The 22,069-nt window shown below is 48.3% G+C and overlaps 1 protein-coding gene across 15 annotated transcripts in view; it reads left to right on the top strand.

The window, feature by feature from the left end:
* The window catches only part of AFDN (afadin, adherens junction formation factor), a 126,353-nt gene that overhangs the window by 37,777 nt on the left and 66,507 nt on the right, over positions 1 to 22,069 (top strand). For 12 of the 15 annotated variants that reach the window (XM_032338467.1, XM_032338457.1, XM_032338458.1 and 9 more), the window contains exons 5-9: positions 189 to 349; positions 6,415 to 6,572; positions 13,908 to 14,019; positions 15,109 to 15,276; positions 18,074 to 18,118. In XM_032338467.1, the coding sequence (XP_032194358.1) occupies positions 189 to 349; positions 6,415 to 6,572; positions 13,908 to 14,019; positions 15,109 to 15,276; positions 18,074 to 18,118 (644 nt within the window). The remainder of the gene's footprint in view (positions 1 to 188; positions 350 to 6,414; positions 6,573 to 13,907; positions 14,020 to 15,108; positions 15,277 to 18,073; positions 18,119 to 22,069) is intronic. The other 3 variants (XM_032338468.1, XM_032338462.1, XM_032338469.1) reach the window with 1 other exon arrangement.

Raw genomic sequence — 22,069 nt, 5'->3', positions numbered from 1 at the left:
TGTGTTGCTTGTAATGAGAGGAACCTCGGTTTGTACCCGCGGCACTCGTCAGCGCGTCTCTCACCCGCGGCGCACGGGACAGAGCAAGCCCCAGGGCCGTCCGCCAGGGACGCATGGGTGTGACTGCAGCCCGGCTCTTTCTGACACCACCTTGAGAAAAGACCGCCGGTACCTTTCTTGTCTTCCAGGGAGAATTCCCGGCTGGCAGCCGAGGTTTACAAAGACATGCCCGAGACCAGCTTCACGCGAACGATCTCGAATCCGGAGGTGGTGATGAAGCGCCGCCGGCAGCAGAAGCTGGAGAGGAGGATGCAAGAGTTCCGGAGCTCGGACGGGCGGCCGGACTCAGGTACTGCGGGCTTCCCCGCGCTGACGCCGCCCCGCGGCCGGCGCCCTGCGCCCTGCCGGGCCGCTGCGGGCCAGCTTGGCTTGAAGCGCAGGCGCTCCTAAGACTTAGGGTTACTTACACAGTTTCCCCGGTGCGGCTCTTCTTTAGTTTTCATTTTTTAGTTCTGGGAAATACGTACGGAAGGAGACGGTAGATACAGTTCCCAGCGCCTGTAATTAAGGATGTGTGTCTCGCCTCTGCTCCTGCATGTATGGCTCCTGTTCCTAAATTGGACTGTTTTGAAGCAAATCCCAAATTTCTCAGTGTTTCATCTTCCATTTCATGGTTTTCCTAGAGGTAAGGATTCTTGAAAAATGAAAACAGAAGAAACCACAGTTCTGTTGTCACGTGCAAAAGAATCGAGGCTAATTCCTAGTGCTGTCTGCTGTTCTGTCACTGGTCACGTGCTGCCGATGGCCTCAGAGAAGTGTCCAGTCACGTCGGGGGCTGCATGGAACCTGCATGTGGCCCCTGCTTGGCATGTCTGTCACCCCGGGTTCCGGTCCTGTCTCTTAGCTCCCCTCCAGGATGCGTCATTGGGCGCTTGTTGGTCTTGTAGAGTTTGCGGACAGCATCCTGCAGACGGCCGTTTCTCCTCCTGCTGTGCTCAGTCACGTGAACATGCAGCTTTAGGGTTCTAGGGGAGAAATACTTCCCTGTTACCGTCCTCAGGTGAGCACAGCCGAGCAGTGTTTGTGGAATGTTTCCATGAACTCGTAGAGCTAAAACTTGGCAATATTTTTCCATCTGTTGCCGTTACTGTCCTTCTGATTCTTGAGCTGTCACTTTGAGGTGGCGCGGGTGTCCTCTGCCGGCACCTCAGGCTTCCACGTGTCCTCAGTGCTCTCGGGTCTCCCTGTGTGACAGGACGTCCAGTTCGCCCACCCAGTGCATTTCTTGCCCCACCTAGGAAGCTGCTGTCTCTCCAAGGGCTCCTCTTCTTTTTGTGGGACAAATACTTGGTTGCTGGGGCTGCTCCTTGTTCCTGGTTAGTGTTTGCTTGTGCGCCTGTTTGGTGGATGAGCTAGGAAATACTTTAAATACCTTGGTTTTTTTGTTTTTTGTTTTGTTTTGTTTTGTTTTGTTTTACTATTTTGATTTCAGAAGATCTGAGTATCTTTTCACTTAGGTTAAAAATTCTTCACACCTAATACTGATAACGTAATTTTTGCTTTTCCTTATGATAAATAGTAATATCAAAAGAAAAATAATGCTCATATTAACAACAGTGTGATACTGAAGAAATTTTCAGCTTTTCTGCAAACTAGTTTGTGGGTATGCTCGCTAAGGTGCACTCTGAAATTACGATGTTCTGAAATGACAGCCTAGACCCCCGACTGTGGGGTCAGACACTCATACTGATTTATACCTCGCTTTGTTCGTTTTGTTTTGCTTTTGATTTTAGAGGTTTGTTTCTTAAAAATTCCATGTACCTAGTAGTTCCCAAGTCATATCTGCAAAACAAGGTATATGTAGAGAAGTTCAGCTTTTGTCCCTGTCAGCCCCTTGAGTTAAACGGCAGCGCGTGCTCTGTACACGCTTCCGCCGCCTCGCCTCCTCTGCTCCCGGGCATCTGCTGGAGATGACTCGAGCACATCGTAGGGAGAGTTAAAACAGATGACTTTACTATTTTAGCTATAAATTGGGCGTGTATGTTTTTAGTTATTTAGGTATTTGACATGACATAAAACTTTTATTTGTAATTAACCTGTAATTGTATTCGGCAAAGAAAATATTTGTTAGAAACTTGTCAGTTCGTTTTGATTGTTACAGAATGACAGCATAGTCATTTTGAGTTTCAGAAAGAAGCTGGGTATGTGAGGACTGTGTCACCGATCGGGCCTTCTGTGCGGGTGTCTGACCGAGCAGGGCCCAGCTGCCCTGCGGTCCTCCCCGACCTTATGCTCGTAGCCTGGGAGCTGCTGGTGGCCCGTTGTCTGCTCTGCATCTGCTCGCTCATTCACTCGGGGTAGGGTTTTGAACGTTGGGACTCGCAGCGATTCTCTGATGGTGGACCCCTTCTCTGGAGTCCGAACCCAAGTCAGAGGGTTTCCAACCCTACCCAGACGATGACCATAACTGAAATCCAGTCTGCGCATGGGACAGCGGGGCAGACCCGTGGGGCGCTGTGTTGACGCCCATATTACGTTCATGCCAAGAGTGTTAGTCCCTCTCTCAGCCTGTATCGTCTGCTTTCGTGGGGTTGTCTGTGGACCCTGGCTCTGATGTGCTTGGTCACTTGACAGAAACTGCCAGGGGTTCCATGTCTTCGGAACTCACACCGGCTGCTGTGTCAGGGATGTGTTCCCCACGGGGAGCTACACGGGCTCTGTCACTTGTTTACTTGGGTCCTCAGCCACCATCTAACTGAGTCTCAGTTTCACGTTCCGTGGGAGCTGCAGCGTCAGTGACTCAGACCAGTGGGGAGAGCGGGCTGCTTGCTAGTTCCATGGGTGATGTGACCCGTCACTCTCGAGCTCCGGGTGACATTCTGTTTTTAGCTGTCCTGTCCTGTCTGCTGGAAGATTCGAAATGGCTTAGAAATATGTGCCCTAAGGGAAAAAAAAGAAAAAGAAAATGAGGAGGGAAAGAAAATACAAAGAGGAGGAAGAAAGGAATAAAATTTTTGGAAGAACAAGAGGAGTGCTCGGAGACGGCTAACGTACAGGGACCTTTCGCATGACAGACCCAGAGGGATTCTCTTAGGAAGGAGTTGGACGTGATCAAAATGATCATTTTCCCAGTGATTCCTTGAGGAATAGCCCAGTGTGTGCTCGGACACGTGAGTCGTGAGAAGCGCAGCCAGCTGAGGGGAGCCGTTTCTGTAAGTAACTCAATAAAATATTTTTAGAAGAAATTTGCTTTAATGTGGATTAGGTTGTAACGTGTGTATTGTTACGGGAAACTCTGCGCGTCCCTTCAGGCTGTGCTCACAGAGAACCATGTTTATGGGGAAGATTTGGGAAAATTGGATGGAGAAATTAGATGTGGTCTGATAGTATGCTGCTGAAGGGTTATAAGGTGGGGATTCAGAAAGCTTTTAATGTAGCCTCGCTTCAGGTCTGGAGTGGTTACCATGGGAGCAGAGTCGAGGATGGGTCTCTTGGAACTACATCTGGAAGTGGGAGGGTTGGGTCCCTGAGCACAGCAGCTGGCCGTAGGCTGGTCACACGGAAGCCGAGGCCCCAGGAGGTGGGGTTACCAAGACATGGTCCAGACTGCGACACCTGTCTCCAGTCACATGGATGCTGAGGGACTGCAGTGAGAGAACATTTGGGAGTGGAAGACGGGTTTCCTGGAGCTGCTGGTGGGACCTGGGGGATGTGCTGAGCTGCTGGCTGAGTGGCTCGAGACCAGGTTCTGGTCACGGTGTCAGCTGAAGAGAGAGATTTGGGAGCGATCTGTGGTTGTCAGGCAGCATCACTGGACGTGGTGAGATTCTTTACGGTAGAAAGTACACAGGTAATAGAAGAATTTAAGGGAAGGCTACTGTTCAGAGGAGTAGGCAAAGACAAGAAGAAAACAAAACCTCCAAAGAATTAGGAGAACTAGCAGAACATCTACCAAGTAGAGGTTGAAAGGATAGTTGGGAGCAGAAGGAACATTTTTCTATATAGAGACCCAAGAAACCCTAAAAAGCTAAATATTAGCAAAATAGCTGTTTATCGTTAATACTTAAGGATGTCAAATACATTAAGTCCAGCTATTTTTTTTCCTTAATAAATGACTTAAAAATCTATTTCCATAACCTGTCGGAGTTACTAGCCCGGCTGTTTAGCTGGTAGAAGAGATGGGGGCGCGGCCATGTGGGTAAGGCTCCCGAGACTCGCAGCCCTGTCCATTATTTTCGTGTCTGGCTGGCCTGAGGATTGGTTCCCTGAATTCTCATGACCTGACCCCCACACAGCTGATCAGACTCGCAGCTTGCAGGAAGCTTGGACCCGGCACTTCGTGAAGCTTCTTCAGTACTCGGGTATATTTGCTTGTGATGCCTCCGAGTGCCATTGGCCCCGAAGTGCTCTGTGTCTTTCAGTTCATTGGTTCTTGGCACAGTGCTTTGCCACCCGTTAGGGCTGTGGATTTCTTACCGAGGCGTTGTTGGCGGCATCCCGAAGCTCTTCTAGGTGTCTGTCCTTCCTCAGCTGCCCCAGCAGCAGCTTGGGGAGCAGCAGAGCACTGTGGCGGGGATCCCACAGTTGGGGTCCCACAGACCCGCAGGCCTTGGCCGTTTGTCCTCAGAGTAGAGTGGCCGCCCTGCCGTAGTCTTAGAGCGGACGCATAGGTTTGTGCAAACCAATCTCAGTGCATAGTAGGGCGTGTAAATTGTTCGCTGCCCCTCTGTCCTTGCACAGCAGGCTGGGGGTCGTGTGTCTCTGCGAGGAGGGTACTGCGGCATTAGGCTTGTCAACCGAAAGCCCTTTGAATTAGATTCTGTGCTCAGGCTAAAACCAGTTCAAGTTGTGGATATCCTGGACGTTCAGACAGGTACTAGAAGTCATTCCGCCCAACAGCTGAGCTCCTTTGGCCTGTGAGTGTGAATTTTACAGCGGCCTCATCGTAACGTGTCCTTGAGGAGCTGCTGGAGGCGTGCTGTCTGTAGGAGCCTTACTGACTTGGTAAATGATTTTCTGGTAAACCCTGACCTTACATTTTTTCAGACCGAACAGTCTTTCATCCTCTATGGTCTGTGACTTTGGCATTGCCAAGTACTTGTCTTAGCTTTTAGCGGATACAAAATTTTCTTAGAAGAATTAAATTTCTGACCATTTGCCTTTTTTGTAGTCCTCTCCTCCGCTTTCCGAACAGGTAGTCTGGTTTGCTCTGTGGTTGTCTCATCAAAGCACACGGAGATTTTACCTCAGCCTGTAAGATTGTTTTCACTCATTCTCTTGTACACGTCTTTCTAGTAAGTCAGTTCCCGTGTGCATCTGGACGTAGAGGTAGTAAAACCAGCGGGACGTGCCTCGGTGGAGTCGGATGCGTGCATCAGAACTGGCCTCGCTGGGGGGCTGCAGTCCCGCCTGCAGCCCCCAAAGCCCCCTGCCCCAGGAGAGCGCGAGGGGCGACCTGCACACTCCCCACACGTGGGCGCGGCCTCGCTCTTCCGTGTGTGCGCGTACACGGAGCCAGAGCCTCCCGGCGGCTCCCGCTTCCACTAGAGTCAAACCCAGACTCTCAGGGTCTTGGTCTGGCCTAGGCCCATGTGATGGCGGACCAGGAAGGCCCGTGTGACCTGGCCTTGGCCAGTCTCACTGCATTTCCCTCTTTTCACCAGGGGTTCATCTCTGGCCGGTGAGCCCAGCCAGACCCATGCCACCTGTAGGCCTTAGCACCTGCCAGTCCCTCCGCCCTGGAAGCTCTCGAGGGGCCCCTGCGGCTGCTGCATGCCCTTGCCGGCCCCTGCGGCCCCTCGACTCTTGGCAGCTGCTCGTCTTCATAGAAGGCTTTACAGTCCTGGGCACTTAGGAGGCTCTTGGTCATTTTCTTCCTCACAGCCCTGCTTGTGTTTCCACCACATGTCCCACTGTCTTACCTGTTTGCTCCCTTGTCCGTCCTTTCCTCCTGCGTCCCACAGCTACACAGTAAGCCGTCCCCGCTGACCTGTTCATCGCTGTATCCTCGGCACTGGGACATGGGGGCACGCGGTCTGTGTGAGTTTGTGTGTGGTTAACCATGTTGACGGGCAGCACCATCAGAGCTCTCTGGAGTTTCTTCCCGTTTTCATCCTGGACCCATAGTGGGCATCGGTTCATTGTCATAAAAACTGCTCGGGCTTGAAGAGAGGACAGAGACCGTCTTCGTCGTACTGGGTGGTTCACTGTCGCAGAATGTTGTTAGATCAACAAGGGACTGCCATTGTATGTTGTCTCACAGACACGAATATAGAATTACTACACAGATTCCATCTTTGTACGCCTTGCACCTGGAACTTGGGTGCCCTTTTTTTAAGTGATCATAAATGTTAGCTATCTTTGTTACTGGAATAAAATAAAGTAGTGCTCAAAGATGTCAAAATGTTTTTTCAGGTGGGACATTGAGAATTTATGCAGATAGTTTAAAACCAAATATTCCATACAAGACCATCCTGCTGTCTACCACGGACCCTGCAGACTTCGCTGTGGCTGAAGCTTTAGAGAAATACGGTCTGGAGAGAGAAAACCCAAAGGATTACTGCATTGCCCGGGTACGTAACTGTATGTGACTGTCCGGTCAGAGCTTACCGGCGTTACGCAGGCTGTGAGTCACGTTTCATCGGAAATGTGCTCTGTAGGTGACATTAAAGGTAGGCTTGTTCTCTCCCAGTGGTGTCATTTAGGATGTAAGGAATGGAAACTCTGTCGTAAATATGTACGGAAAGCTAACATTCTCCCTTCTGTTACAAAAGTAGTAAATAAATATACAGAAAGAAGAAAGTATAGAAAGGTGACTTGAAGAGAATAAAAATCACCCATAGTTCTAATACCAAAAGATAACCCTTATCTCTATATATACACAGATATGTACCTTTTAGTTCTTGTTTCGCGTATGCAGGTAACTTAATATATCTAAGGGTTTTTCTAACAGTCGACTAGGATCGCAGCGTGAAGATTCCCTTCTGAGCACACACCCCGGTTGCTGTGCCGGCTGGCCCTGGGCGCCTGCCGTGAGCCCTCACCATCCTTTCGTGCAGATGAAGGCCGTGTATCTTCACCCAGCTCTCACAGGGACAGTGGGCTCTTACTCCTCAGAACTGAGTGGGTCATATTAAGCAAAACCAAGCAGGTTTTCTCTCTGAGACAGACTGCTTGGACAATTTTTAGCCCGAAAGTCAGTGATGAGTGTGTGCTGACTTCATCACCAGGATTTCCCTGTTAAGTCGCACTGGCCCTGGGGTTTTCCTAGTCCTCTTAGCAGTCGACGACTAAGTCATGGAAGAGTGCGGCTCGTCGTTTCAGTCCCCCTCCCCCCCGGATTATGGAGGAATGCTTGCCGTGTGGGGAACGGCACGGACTTGTCCTCTGCGGCCCCCCTGGGACTGGTGTACCAGTGTGGAGGGCCATCTCGTGACCTCCGGAAATCTCTGTGTGCCTCTGAGCCGTTCATCACTTCCTCCTCTCCCTTCCCCAGGCCGCCCCTGGTTTGCTGTCACTAGGAAGGACTTAAGTTTTGTAGAGTTTCTGTGTAAGTAGCGTATAGCTATAGCGTGTGCTCTTGCTGCCTGCTTTCTTGTGCTCGGGGTGACAGTTTCGAATGTGCTTGCGTGGACCGTGCTTGCTTCTTTTCTGTTGCTGAGTAGTAGTTGATTATACGGGTATTTCCAGGCTGGTTCATCTCTTTACCTGTTGACAGACACTTGTGTTGTTTCCAGTTTCCGGTTTCGGGCTGCGACAGTAAAGCCACTGCGAGTGTATGGGCAGGTCTTCTCACGGGCAGACTTTTTTCTTGAGTGAATTGTTTGTGTGACTTCTTAAGGAACTTTGAAACTGGCACTGCAAGCTGATTATATCGTGTGCCATGTGCACCAGAAGCTGGTGAGAATACCGTATTGGATGTGCTCAGCCATTTTACATGCCAGCCATTCTGGTAGGTTATAGTGCTCTCTCACTGTGGGGAACATTTTTAGGGGCTCCTGGGGGGGCTCAGTTGGGTACGCATCTGCCTTCCGCTCAGGTCTTGATCCCAGGGTCCTGGGATTCACATTGGGCTACTCCCTGCTCATACTCTCTCTCTCTCTCAATAAATAAAATCTTTAAAAAAATTATTTAATTACCCTCTTGAGATAGATATATGTTAAGCCCTTTGTGTGACACATTTGTTGTGAATATTTTCCTGTCTGTGACTCTGTTTGCCTTTCATTTTTTTAATGATGCCCTTTAGAGAATAGAGTTTTTTTGACTTGGGGCTAAGTCAACCTTTTTTTTTTTAGCATTCTGTTGTTTGTGTTCTATAAAAGAATTTGCCTTTTCTGAGGTTGAAAATACTTTTCCTCCTGTGTCTTAATATTATTTTTTTAAAGATTTTATTTATTTATTTGAGAAAGAGAGAGAGGGGGCAGGAGCAGAAGGGAGGGGTAAAGGAGGAGGGAGAAGCCGAGTCCCGCCGAGCAAGGAGCCCCGTGCTGGTTGGTGCCTGTCCCGGGACCCAGGACAGAAGCCGGATGAGCAGAAGTCGGACGCCTAACTGACCACCCACGTGCCCTTCCTCCTGTGTTTTATAGCTTTCGTTTTTACACTTAGGTCTGTATGTTCCATTTCAAGTTACCATTTGCGTACAGTGTACAATTAGGGTAGGTGTTCATTTTTTCCCAGTTGACACAGCACAGTTGGTTAAAAAGACTTTCTTTTCTCTGGAGTGCTTTGACACCATTGTTGAAAATCAGCTGGACCCGTATTTATTTATATGTATTTATGTATATAATATAGAATAATTATACATACTTGTAGATAGGTTTATATATATTTTATATACATAATGTATAGATATATAATGTATTTTATATAGTTATATGTATGATGTATTTATATATATAAGTAATTATATATATATTTGTATATGGTTCGAGTTCTGGCATCTGTTCTGTTTATCTGTGCGTCTTTTATCTTTTTGTTAGCATCAAGCTGTATTGACTACTGTAGCTTTATAATAAGTCCTAAAGTTCTACTGTGTAAAGTAAGTCCCAATTTTGTTTTTTTGTTTTGTTTTTGCTTTTAAAAATTGCTTCAGTTTTTCTAGGTCATTTGTGTTTCTGAATAAATTTCAGAATCAGCTCATCAGTTCGTATGCAGAAGCTACTGGAATTGTGACGGGGTTTGCCTGGGTTCTGTAGATGAGTCAGAGAGACGGCCACCCTCAAGTGTCCCGTCTGCCAGGCTGTGAGCACAGGGCGCCCCTTTTTTGGTGCCATCTTTGAGTCCCAGGAGTGTCTTGTAGCATTCAGTGTAGAGGTCCGAGGCCTCTTTTGTTAGCTATAGATGAAATGGAATAAAAGGGCTTGTTGATTTTTATGGCTTTTATCTTTCTGCTGAAAAGCTAAGAAGCTATATTCAGTTGGAAAGACTGGTAGATCTGTAATTTTATGAATATAGCTCTGTTGTTAGCTGAAAATAAAACATTTTTCCCATTGAAATGACAATAAAGAAATAAGATAATTGTATAAATGCACAAGAACAAGAGAAAGGAGAGACGGCAAAAGAGCAGAGCTGGGAATGAAATTCTGCAGAAGTAAAGACTGGTGTCCGACTGGTTGGGCCCCAGGAAAGCTGCAGAGAGAACGCCGCAGACCGCACCGGCCAGGGGCCTGCCTCACGGTCCCCAGCAGACTTGGGCAGGAGGGGCTGGCGCGCTTGCTGAGTCAGCACTGACGCGGGGCGAAACTGAAACGGGGATTGGGAGCTCTCCCGGGAAGCAGTAGACCGCACCAGCGCGCCTCCCCTGCCCGCTCCCTGCCGCCTCTCCATCTGAAGGCTTGGTGGAGGAGCCGGGAACGAGGCCTTGCGTTGGGCGGTGACCGGCCTTGCAGGGGATGGCCAGGGTCTTCCCCGAAGGTGGGAGGCGGAGGGGGAAGCTCTGCCGGGGCCCAGCAGCCAGCGGATCGGAGGCTTTCTCCCGGAAGGCACCCTCCGGCCACGCGAGGAAGGTCTGCATGGACGCTGGCCTGCGGGAGTCCAGCCCGGGTCCTCGCTCAGAGGGCCCCCGACGGTCATCTTGCCCCACGCCTGGAGCTTCCCTGTGCCTCACGGGCAAATGCGAGCAGACGACAAGCTTCCGCACGTAGTGGAAACCCCTTTAAAATGAAAAACAGACCGAAACAAACAGGTGAAAGAACCTGGTCGTATTTCATGGAGGAGACAGGGCAGAAAGCACACAGAAGTGTTCAGAAAAAGTGTGACTCAGAGGGAGAAGGAAGGCCATGGGTCCGTTGGAGAGGACCACAGTGCTGTCACGAGGGACACTTGAAGGAGACCTGGAACTTTAAAATAGAAGTAGAAAAGGGATAGGAAAAAAATGCCAGTGGAGGGCATGGAAGTTCAAGATAACTGCCCACGTGTAGGACAGGGAGAAACGACCAGAAAGGTCATCTTTTAGACTGCCTGGCACTTAGCCAGCGGAGGGCCGGAGGGAGAAAGCAAGAGGACGTGAAGAGATGCATGTTACCAAGAAAATGTCCTGGGACGGCTCTCGGAGCTGGAGGGTTTGAGTTTTGAGCTCAGAGAGGGCCCACGGAATAATGGTACAGTTGCTTCAAAAAAGAGCCAGACTAAGGTATATTATTGTGAAATTGCAGAAAACTAAAGAAAAGAGAATAATGATTCCAAAGAAAAAGACCGTAGCCACATCTAAGAGGCTGGGGGCAAGAGCAGTGCCGGACGTAGTGTCAGCACCGTGGAGTCTAGAACACGTGACGTGACATGGCACTTTCTGACTCTCAGTGAGCTGCTCTCCGTTCCAGACTGCCGTGCGCTAGATGGGTGAACAAAGACATTTCCGAACATTCGAGGCGAAACCTGCCACCTATCCAGCCTTTCTCAGTAAGGCAGCGGAGGACATCCTCCAGCAAAATTGTGAAGTGGGCCAAGAAGTGGAAAGGCACAGGCTCCCCGAGTAGAGTCTAGCACAGTGGTCACCCTGAGGGCGACGGAGAAGGAGAGTCTGGAACGTGTCTGTGCAGTCAGCGCACGTAGCACCATCTGCACAGTGGGGAGAGTGTTCGAGTCTGAAATCTGTGTCTGTAAAGGAGGTGGTAAAAGTCACACTGTCTGAAACCTGGCCAGTACCTATCTGGTGTGGTCTGTGAGGACGTTTCTTCAGCCCTGTGTGTCACAGTAATAAATAAGCAAAACTAAACATCCGTCACTAAAGGAATGCTACGCCATTGGATACCTGTTGCTATGAAACATTATGAATTAAATCTACATGCATATTTTATAAAATAACCCCGTTTTTGGAAAAACGGTCACCATAAAATAAAATGGAACGACACAAGTCTGTGTCTATGCATACGTGACCATAGAGAAGGGTGGGTGCCCGGAAGAACGCTCAGCAGGTCACCAGCTACGTACCTGAAGGGAGGAAGGAGAACAGAAGACTCTGAAACACAGGTGCGGTTCAGGAGCCCTCTTACGTGCCGTGGATTGATGCGTGAAGATCTTTACTGAACGCGTGATTGTGAAAACAGTCATCTCACAGTGGATTTTGGTCTTTTTTGGGTTTTTTTTTCCTTCCTTATGCTTCTCTCTCTCTCTGTCTCTCTTTGTTTCTTTTCTTTTTTTTTTGTTTGTTTGTTTAAGGTTTTATTTATTAATTTGACAGAGAGATCAGAAGTATGCAGAGAAGCAGGTAGAGGGAGAAGCAGGCTCCCTGCTGAGTAGAGAGCCCGATGCGGGGTTCGGTCCAAAGACCCTGAGATCATGACCTGAGCCAAAAGCAGATGCTTAACCCACGGAGCCACCCAGGCGCCCCTCCTTATGCTTTTCTCTATTGCAGTTTTTTACAGTGAGCCTGTATTGGAACCCAAAAACCCCCCAAAACCCAAAGCTCATTTCTTTGTGGGGTGGGGAAAGATAAGTGATCACGAGTGTTTATTTTGTGATGCGCTCTTTCATTTCCTTTGGGCTCATTAGAAGAGAGTTAGAAGTGGGATTGTTAAATTAGAAGGGAAAGCGATGCCTCCAGAAATAAAAGATATATTTAGTATGGGATTTCTGAGGAAATCCCATATGCAATTCATGGGATCATGGTTCAGTGGGTTCATAGAAAAGGAAACAGTATCCTGAACCGAAATTCTGCCCTACTTGGGGGAGGAGGACTCGTCGGGTGCGGTTGGGAGAGTAGGTAATGAAGGTAATCAGGCATTGCCTCTGAAGGGGAGACACTTTTCAATCCCAGGCCTTTCTGGTGCATTTTCCTCCTGGCGGTTAGGTACGAAGTCGAGGAGAACTGTGTTGCAGTGCTGGGTTTGGTAGATCGCTGCTTTCCCGTTCCGGAGAAATCCACAGCGAGCATCACTGTCTATCTGGGAAGTACACTTCCGCCTCTGGAGTGACTGAGCCTATGGAGAGGGATGGATCTTGAATTAGATATTCTTTTTTCTCTTGGTTTGCCATCTTACCAGTTATGTAATAGGTAGTGCTTCCATATTCACTCATTTGTTATTTTAGCTATTGTTCAATAAATATTTAAGTTCCTTTTACTCGTTAGGTACTCTGTGGGGTCACGAAAGCAAGAGCTGTCTCTAAAAGAACTTACACTAAAGGGAGACAGAAAAGCCAAACATGAGAATTACAAATCAGGGAGCCCTGGAATGAGAGTGGTGGTCACGGAGGACTTCCTGGAGGAGCTGTACTTGAGCTAGACATGGACGCTGGGAAACGAGCCTTTGAGGCTCCAGAGAGCATGGACATGTGGAACTCACGGCTTAATCTGAGAGCTCTGAGTAGTCGGGCATGTCTGGGGACTGCCAGGACGCCTGACAAGGATCGGGACGCGAGAGAAATGAAGATCAGGTTCTGAACTCTGTGTGTTCTCAGCCCAAAATGCCAAGTTCGATACAGAACAGTACAAGGAAGATTAATTACTTTAGCAAGACAGTGTGTTACAATACATTTGCCTTTGTCAGATCGTTTTGAAGCAGTGTGGAGAGAAATCCCAGGGTTCTCTGAGGAGTCTGACCCATTCGGTGTAGGGGCTGTGACAGTGTATCTGAGTGGTAGATGACGTCACTGCGGTACCGTAGCCTGGGAATGACGTTCACGTGCCGGTGGCTTCCCTTCTGCCCTGAGTCTCTGCCCGTGTGTTGGTTTGCTTTAACAGCAACGGAGAACGAAGGAGGGCCGACGTCCAGGCCGTGCGGGAGATTATTGGGCTGCTGTCTCCTGGATCTTTCCTCGGTGTTACTGGGGGCTTTCTCAGACCATGACGAGAACTGTTGGTTACCATAAAAACATAAAAATTAATACAGCATTATGAATTTTAAGAGTGTCTCTGAATGTAGCCTTTTAAAAACAGGTGCTTAAAAACATTTGTTGAATGAATAGCCCAGTGGTATAGCTAAACGGTCTGATTAAGATCTCATCATAAAGACACATTCTCTGTAAGAAAAAGAATGCTGTGCTGTTTCCTTGTCAGGTGCTGGTTGTCTTGAGAGATCTCACAGTAGACGAGACCACGGCAACAGTTATTTGATGACGCAGACGTGGGTTAGGGACCAGAGACTGAGCGGTAGTGGAGTGACCTTTCCTTAAGAACTTACTCCCAATTTGACCATTATGTACCACCCTTCCCCAGAAGAGTTTGTTAAAAAACAAACAGAATTACTGCACTAGTTCTTTCTGGGGGCCAGAGGGGCAGGTAGATAAAAGGGCCCAATAAGCTGGCTAAGCCTTTTCTTGGAAGCTGTTGTCCTTCCGTTGATAGTTGGGGAATTGTCTAGTGTTGGATCAGTTTAATTCTACCATGACTTCTATTTACAATAAATTCTGGTTTGTAAATCCTGGTAATTTCATTTTTAGGCATAGCACAGTTCATTATTTTTCCCTTTCAGGTTATGCTTCCTCCCGGAGCCCAGCACTCTGATGAAAAAGGTGCTAAAGAAATTATCCTTGATGATGATGAGTGTCCTTTACAAATCTTCAGGGAATGGCCAAGTGACAAAGGTAAAGGGTAGTTTTGTTTGTTAAAGAATTGTTTATATTACACATTAAATCTCTGCTGGATATGTTAGTTATCCAACTGAGGATTCAGGGGCGCATGCATGGCGGGGTGTGTGTGTGTGTGTGTGTGTGCGTGCGCGCACGCGCGCATCCTGCCATATGGTTTTGTAGCTCCTTCCTAGGCTTGCTGGATGGTTCCTCGGTGAGCCCTTGTCCTGAGGTCACACTCCTGTCCGTTCCTTCCAGCAAGGTTCTCTTCCTACACCGGAACAGCCTGTGTGAGTCCCTGTGTGAGTCAGCAGCAGGGGCCCGTCCACCTGAGTGCTGCTGATGGGCATGGAGACCCGCAGCCTTAGAGATTGCCCAGGAATTTAGTCATTTCCAACGAGAAGTCCAGACTTTTTACCATTCAGACAGGTTCCCCTAGTTATTTCGGAGCAGCGAAGGCTGAAAGCTGTGTTTCAGATGAAATCTTGCTTTCAGTTTCACTCTGTAAGCTGGCTGGCCTTGAGCAGAGGCCTTGGCCGCGTGAAGACATACACTTGATTGCCTGTTCGTCCTGTCAGTAGTGTCGGCTGATAGTTTAAAGTACACTTGCTTAGTTTACCTCTTTCTAGGCAGTGTAAACGTTAAATTGTGTTATAAAGTCGAATTGCTTTGAATTCTGAGTTATTTCTGTTGGATCAAATAAAAATCAGATGAACTGAAAATATATTTGTATAGATGCATTGGTGTGTGCATGCTCATGTGTGTGTGTGTGTGCTCACTGACCACAGCACGATTTACCAGTGTGAACATTCATTGGGTCCTAAACTGCTGCTGCGTCGTTCTCAAGCACATGATGTGCTCTTAATCAAGGTAGTTGATTTGAAATAATTTTTGGAAATTGCTAGTAGACTTTTTCAGAACATGAGTGACTAAAATTTCCTCTACTGAGTAAAAGTATAAGTTGGGTAAGCCTTAACTCGGTCACTCCTTGGGAGATGTTAAGTTACATTTTCTTGGTAGATCTTGGAAGAGTTGACGGTGAGTCGTTTGGCCTTGTATACTGATTTGAGTCTGCTTGATGATTGACAATGTGCACTGTTCTAGGGGTTTTAGTCTTTCAGTTGAAGAGGAGGCCACCAGACTATATCCCAAAGAAAACTAAGAAGCACGTCGAGGGGAAGCTGGCGAAGGGCAAGGAGAAAGTGGAGGGGTCCGGCTACGGCTCCGCGCTTCCGCCCGAGAAGCTGCCCTATTTGGTAGAGCTAAGCCCAGGTGAGAAATACTATCAGTAAACATTGTTTCAGCTTCAGATGTTTATACTTTCAGTGAATTTGATTGAAGTATCCCTTCTATTGGCTGACAACCTTTTTTTAGACCATTTATTTTTTTTTAAAGTTATTCTTATAAGATGACATTAAAAAAACCAGAACCTTAAGGTCACAGGATATGCATATGTATGCATAAAAATAGAGTTCACATAGACAGAAATGAATATTGAAAAACAAAGTTTAAAACAGGTGAATATGGAGAGTTGAAGGAGAAGTTTAAACGGTTCATTTTAAAATTTTTTTCTAAAATAACTTTATAAAATACTAAAAAATGACACACTGAAATGTACTCTTAGGACAAATTTAGTAGAAGCAAGTTTGTGTGTATGAACAGTGTCTAGAAAGGTATCTTTAAATTTAACAGTACATGTAAGAAATCCCTCTGTTAGAGGAAGAACATTTGTTTGGTTTTAAAATAATAACAGACTAAGTTTATTTTCATATTAGACCTCTGAATATTTCTTTTTAGAGCTCTCTTAATTAAGCTAAAGCTGTTGTTCTAAGTTAGCCACAGGGTAGAGAAATACATTGACATTCGTGCAGAAGTGTTTCCCACACGTATCCCAATGTAGTGTACAGATGTGACGTGTATGTATGTATATGATATTTTATCATTCAGCTAAACGACGTCGTTTTTGTTCATTTGGTTCAAATGGTAGTGTGTAATCGGTATTACGAAGTGCTATGAAGAATGTAGCATTGAGCTCTCCCTCCCAGAACTGCCTTTATTTGTTGTTTTTATTTTTTAAAGACATATTTATTTATTTTGGGGGATGGTGAGGGGCAGAGGGAGAGAATCCCAAATGGACTCCAGCTGAGCAGGGAGCCTGATGTGGGGCTTGATCCTAGGACCCTGAGATCAGGACCAGAACCAGAGTCCTGAGTCACACGGTCAGCTGACCTAGCCACCCAGACGCCCCGGAACTGCTTTTAGATAAAGCTCAGTTAGGACAGAAAAAGCAGGAAGCCAGAACGTTTGTGTCATTCATCTGTGCTTGCTTGGACTGGGTCACATTTTTCTCTTCCGGGATCCACGGGTATTTGTGTTTGAGGACGAGCTTGGAGCTGCCGCGTAGAAGAGGCGCCTGTGGTCCCCCGGGTGAGCGGCGCAAGCAGGGCGGGTCGGGACAGCCCCCCGAGGTGCTGCTCTCGCTCACGCGCTGTGATCCCCAGTCCGCGGGGCTGTGCTGCGGGTGCAGCCGGGTCCGGCTGGGAAGTGTTGCAGGCCGGCTGTTGGCGTGGCTGCCCCTCGATTCTCGGGCTGGAGAAGTCACTCACACCGTCACTGTGCGTGGGAGGCCCGTGCCGTCCTGCTGCGCGCTGCGGCCTGCGGAGCTGGGGCCGTTTGAGCCGGCGGCAGCGGAGGGCTGGCTGCTGTGCTGCAGCCGACAGGCGCTCGGGGTCCTCGGGCGTTGGGTCTGCTGTTTAAAGTTTTGCGTTACATGCTAGAAACTAATGATTGTTTTCTCCAAGTTTTTTGAGGATTTAGGAATATTAGAACTGCTAAGTATCCGCTGCGCACAGCAGTTTTCAGATGAGTCGCGGGAAGGTGGTCGGCCCGGCTCACAGACTTAGGGTGAGAGTCCGTCCTCCGTGACTCCGACAAGTACTGGTCTGTACTGAGGTGTCAGACCCTCCCTGTCCCGGGCCTTCGGGGTGGAGCAGCCACAGAACAGGAGAAGCCCACCGACCCGGGCAACTTCCATTCTAGTGAGAACTGCCATTTGACGACTTAATTCATGTTTTTGTATTCCCAGCTAAAAACACATACAGACACTTTTGTAAGCGCGGAAGGATGACAGGCCATAGATAAAAATGAATTCTCGAGTACTTGTCACCTAACACGCTTCTCCCTTCGCGGCGCTCTGCTGCTTTACTGAGCCTTCGCCGCGTGGCTGCTTCGGGGAGAGCAGTGAGCGCCGGCCTTTGCACCCCCATAGCAAGATCCCACGGGGACGCCCGCAGCCTGGCTCCCTTCCGAGGGCTGCCCACGGCTCTGCCGATCCTTCCACAGGGGCCCGTCCTACACCTCGGCGCCCACTGGCTGCAGGGGGAGCACTGGGGGCGGGCCGGGAGGCGGGGCGGGGTCTTTCTCAGAGCGGCCGAGCTGTGTTTGGCCGTTTCCATCGTTATTAGTGGAGCACAGGCAGCCTGCTGGACCACCCCGACCTCCTCGTCTGTTCGCGAGCAGGTCGTGCTGGTAGATGTTGATCTGTCCCGAACAGATATGTGCTGTCCTTCCGCAGGACATACCACCAGCCAAGCAAGTACTCAAGGTGGGGCCAGGGTGCAGGAGGGGTCAGTGGGAGGTTTTGGAGATGTGGGTGTGTCCTTACACTGTCTTTACTGTCTTTTGGAGAAATGGGGGTAAACAGTCATTTAATTCTTCGGTTTGGAATTGAATGTGTTCTTTTAACAGAAGGCATTAGCTGGCTTGGGTGGTCGTCTTCCAGATGATGAACTAACTTTGCTCTCCGACTGCCCGGTGACTCACCTTTTGTCTTGGTGTTTTCCTTAACAGTGTGCACTGGTTTCTAACACACACACTGCTGGACCGCTGTTGTCTTGTCCCCACAGCTCCGCAAGCTATGGGTGAAACGTGCTTTTTCATCCTTTGAAAGGTGCCCCACTGCAGCTCACCCTCTCCTGTCTCTCTCCTCCTTCCCTCTTCCGCGCGTCCCGCGTGGCCTCTGTCCTGCCGATGCTGCCTTCACCTGGGTCCCGTGTGTTTCTAACCCCAGGGAGAAGGAATCACTTTGCCTACTACAACTGTCACACTTACGAAGGTAATGCTACGCTTCATACTACTTTTTTAACTAGAGCACTAACAACCTGTTGGGCAAAATAATGTTACTGGCCAAACATTTTATGTATTGGTTTCTTAATTGATACACATAACTTCGTTCTGAGAAACGTAACATGCCGTCACTTTGGTGGTGTCTAGTAAGTGTGCCATGCGCCACATTCGCCATTTTACAGAAGCCGGTTTTACGGAAATGTGCAGTTCCTCTGTTCAGGCGAAGTCTAGACTGAGAAATCGGACAGGCTATGTTCCCGTCCTCACCCCCCGCCCCCGCCCCACAGAAAAGGTTAGGAAGAGGGGAAAAGCTGGGGGAGGTCGGGGTTGGCAGGGAAAGAGTGAGGATGGTGGGTAAGAAGGACCCCGGGACCCAGAGGTGTGCGGGGGGGGCTCTGTGGTCACCCACCGGGCCGTAGTGCTGATGGGGAACAGGTGTCCCCACCAGTAGCGTGTGTCCGACAGCACTCGGGAAGCTGAGAGGAAGACTCAGCCATATGCTTGGCCTGTACTCATACTCCCATCTTCCTGTAGGGAACTAGCGGGTCACGTTATGACCAGGTTTGAGGGGGTCCTTGGGCTTCTCCTTGTTTCCTGGTTGAAATTCGTTTCTTCTTATTAGCAAACATGCACTTTCTTACGTAGAACACGTTTCTCAGATTTGTGTATCTCTGTCTTCATCATATTCCATAGTACAGCTAATTTTTGGTTTTATGGAAATAATTTTTTGTCTGTTTTTGTCTTCTAAGTGTTCTATTCTTACATGTTGAATGTGGCAGATGCCCCCCCGTGCTGTGTAAGGTTTACCCCCGTTTAGCAGCTTGTATTTGCTCATTGGACTGTCTCCAAACTGACAGTACGGACGGTCGTTGGATATTAACTGAACTTGCAGCTTTGGGTTTTGTTCTTTTTAAACAAATATATAAATAAGTGATATTTATCACCTATTTTAATACTCATATATGCATAGAGTCTAAGACCTCCTTTTATTTTGTTTAATTCCTGAAAAGGTCTGTTTAATGTTCTCATGTTTTTGTTATTCGTACTGTAAAGGAAGGGAAACGAGAGAGAAAATGGCATTTCCTTTTTTACGTGGTGTGTATAAAAATGCTTACAATCAACTCATCAGAACTTCGGCCAAAGTGCTTCTAGTTCTCCATTTGTGTCTGAGCGGAGTGGGTGTGTTTCCTCAGTGCCGTCAGTGAGAATGAGCTCTCTCGGCCGTGTGCTTCAGGAAGCACCAGGAACTTGATCATTAGTTTAACTGTTAATTCACTGAACTGTGAGCCCTGCGGGGATGTGAATGTGTGTCAGCTTCTTCCCATGCTTGGGACTCGGAGCCCTCGGTCCGCGCTCCTTCAGTGGACTAGTCCCTAGCCTTCCCCTCAGCGGCACGGCCAAAACCGCACCCAGCGCTGTGCCCTGACGGCGCCCGGCGGTCCCCAGGGAACCGGCAGAGGCCTGAGCAGAGCTGGAGGCAGAGAACTGTTGTCAGAACAAAGGTGCTCTTTAAAAAATGTCCTTATGCTGTGTCCATAATGGTCCGTTTCCTGTTAATATTTAGGATACTAAAGAAAATTTCCGGTTATATCTCAAATTAAAAAAGGAGCAAAAGCAGAAAAACAAGATTCGGACAATGTGAGTAGTTACTTAGGGACACCCGAATGGGCAGTAATATTCAGGGCGTTCAGAGACACGAGCAGCTTTAGATCGAAAACTGGTGTTTGTGTCAGTGTGTCCCACCGATTGCCCATTGACTATATGATACGTATTTCACTGGTGTTCTAATCCCAGTGCAAAAAAAAAAGGGAGAGAAAAATACGTGTATTGAGTTGCTTAATGATATACGCATAAAACAGATTTTAAAGATTTGCTTCTGGGTGGGGAGTTAAGGCAGGAAAGGAAGGCTGCCTTTCACTGTATACTTCTGTGCCTTTTAAATTTCAAACCACATGAATATTTCATATATTTTTAATTCTACATTGTGACGTAAAGAAAAGGCCCGAAAACCCTCTGGCAGAAGCACTGCTGTCTGTGGGAGGGCCGCTTCGGTTGGTCATCCGTAGGGACGGAAGGTGCTAGGGGCTCGTGTCCGGTTGAGGAAAGGAGAGCTCAAGGCAGGCCTCCAGGCCGCACGGCTCCGCGTTCACGGGTGCCCATGGGACGGTCCTCGCACTCTTAGAAAGGAGAAGGGAGTGAGATTTTCCAAAAAGAAAGATGTTAGCTTTTTTACCTGCCTGCATCTCCCCGACTCAAACAGCATGGTGGCTGGTAAAACACCGTGGCCGCCGTTTGCGTTACTCACAGTCGGTGCGTAAAGGCTTTCCCGGTGTTCTCTGTTGCCGTGAAGCGTAAGGAAAGCGGGACCGGGAAAGCCGCTTGCCTCTGCCGGCGAGAGGGGAGGCTCCGGTGTGGCGCCGTGGCGGAAGAGGAAGCCTTGGAGGGAAATCTGTCTCCGCCTTTTCTTTACACTTGCAAATCTGTTAACATAGAAATACATACTGTCCATTTATTAGTCACAAGGTACCTTTCAGAAGCACTCAAAATTAAGAATGTTAATGTGAATTTTTTCTTTCCCCCCAAACACGCATTTTTCACACTCTTGTATTTTTAACTTTGTTTTGAAATCATTGTTCATCATTTATTTGCCTCTTTCGCTTTCTCTGTAATTCATTTATGTAATTTCTGTGCAACCACATTGCTTTATTTATTCATTCTTAGCTACTAATCATTCGTTGTTAATAAATTAAATCTCTGTTGCATATATTCTGTGGACCACACGCTGTACTGAGTGCCAGGATCAAGAGATTTTCTTTTAGGGACACCTGGGGGGCTCAGTTGTTGAAGCCGCTGCCTTCGGCTCAGGTCATGATCCCAGGGTCCTGGGATCGAGTCCCGCATCGGGCTCCTCAGTGGGGAGCCTGCTTCTCTCTCTGCCTCTGCCTCTGCCTGCTTGTGCACTGTCTTTCTGTCTGTCTCTCTCTCTCTTAAAAAAAAAAAAAAAAAAAGATTTTCTTTTAAATCTAGCCGTCAAGGATGGGCGGGGGCTGGGGGCAAGGAAACAGAAGTAAGCGTGGACTAGGGTCAGCGGTAGGAAGGCACAGCAGCCGTGGTGCTGTGGAGGGCGGAGGAACACTTGCTGGCGGGCGGTAGTTCCTGGGCTCGCCTGTGCTTTCGGAGCGGCAAAGTAGTCTGCGCTTCTTGGGAACTTGGACTCAGCAGCCCTGGAGGGGACTGCTCGCCTCCAGGAAAAGGCTCAGATGGCACTGATGCCTCACTTTGGTTCAGGACGTGGAGTTGGAGTTGAAAATAGAACTGTCTAGAGATAAGGCTTCCTTTGCCGGCGCACACAGTGGGGTTGTCGGAGCTGTGAAGCGTAGATGGTGCCCCGCTTTCTCATGGCTCTCACGGACAACTCCCCGTCACACAGATTTGACAGGTTTCAGAAATATCAGAAGTGAGAAATGTTGTGTTTGGAATGTTATTTTGTGTGCTCTACAATTAGCAATTGTAACAGATTTTTGTATTCACCGTGTGTTTTGTCTGAGAGCTCAGACCACAGCACAGCTGAGAGACTGTCGCGGTCTGAACCCTGCGTGCACTCCGGTGCTTACCTTCTGCAGCCCTCACAGCTTAATTCCTGGTCCCAGGGACCAGAGAGTTTAACTGGCAACTTAATAAGTGAATCAGCAAGTTATTAAGGCATTAAAGTAGGTCAGAGAGACTCTACGTGGCCCTTTTAGAACTTTGCATACCCACGCTAGGTTGGCTTTCACAGCTGGGGGATGGTGTCACGATTCATTAGTTCTGTGAGCCATGTTTCCTTGTGTGTTAACATCTCTGAAATGAGAATAGATCTTCGATTGACATCTTGTGTGAGGTTGAGTGTAGTAGGTGAGAAGGGGAGGAGCGTTCGGGTATCGGACGGACGACTCGGCCC

The sequence above is a fragment of the Mustela erminea genome, chromosome 4 (assembly GCF_009829155.1).
Source record: "Mustela erminea isolate mMusErm1 chromosome 4, mMusErm1.Pri, whole genome shotgun sequence".
In the NCBI taxonomy this organism is placed as follows: domain Eukaryota; kingdom Metazoa; phylum Chordata; class Mammalia; order Carnivora; family Mustelidae; genus Mustela; species Mustela erminea.
The sequence above is the reverse complement of the archived record's forward strand: the minus strand, read 5'-3'. Positions and strand labels throughout refer to the sequence as shown.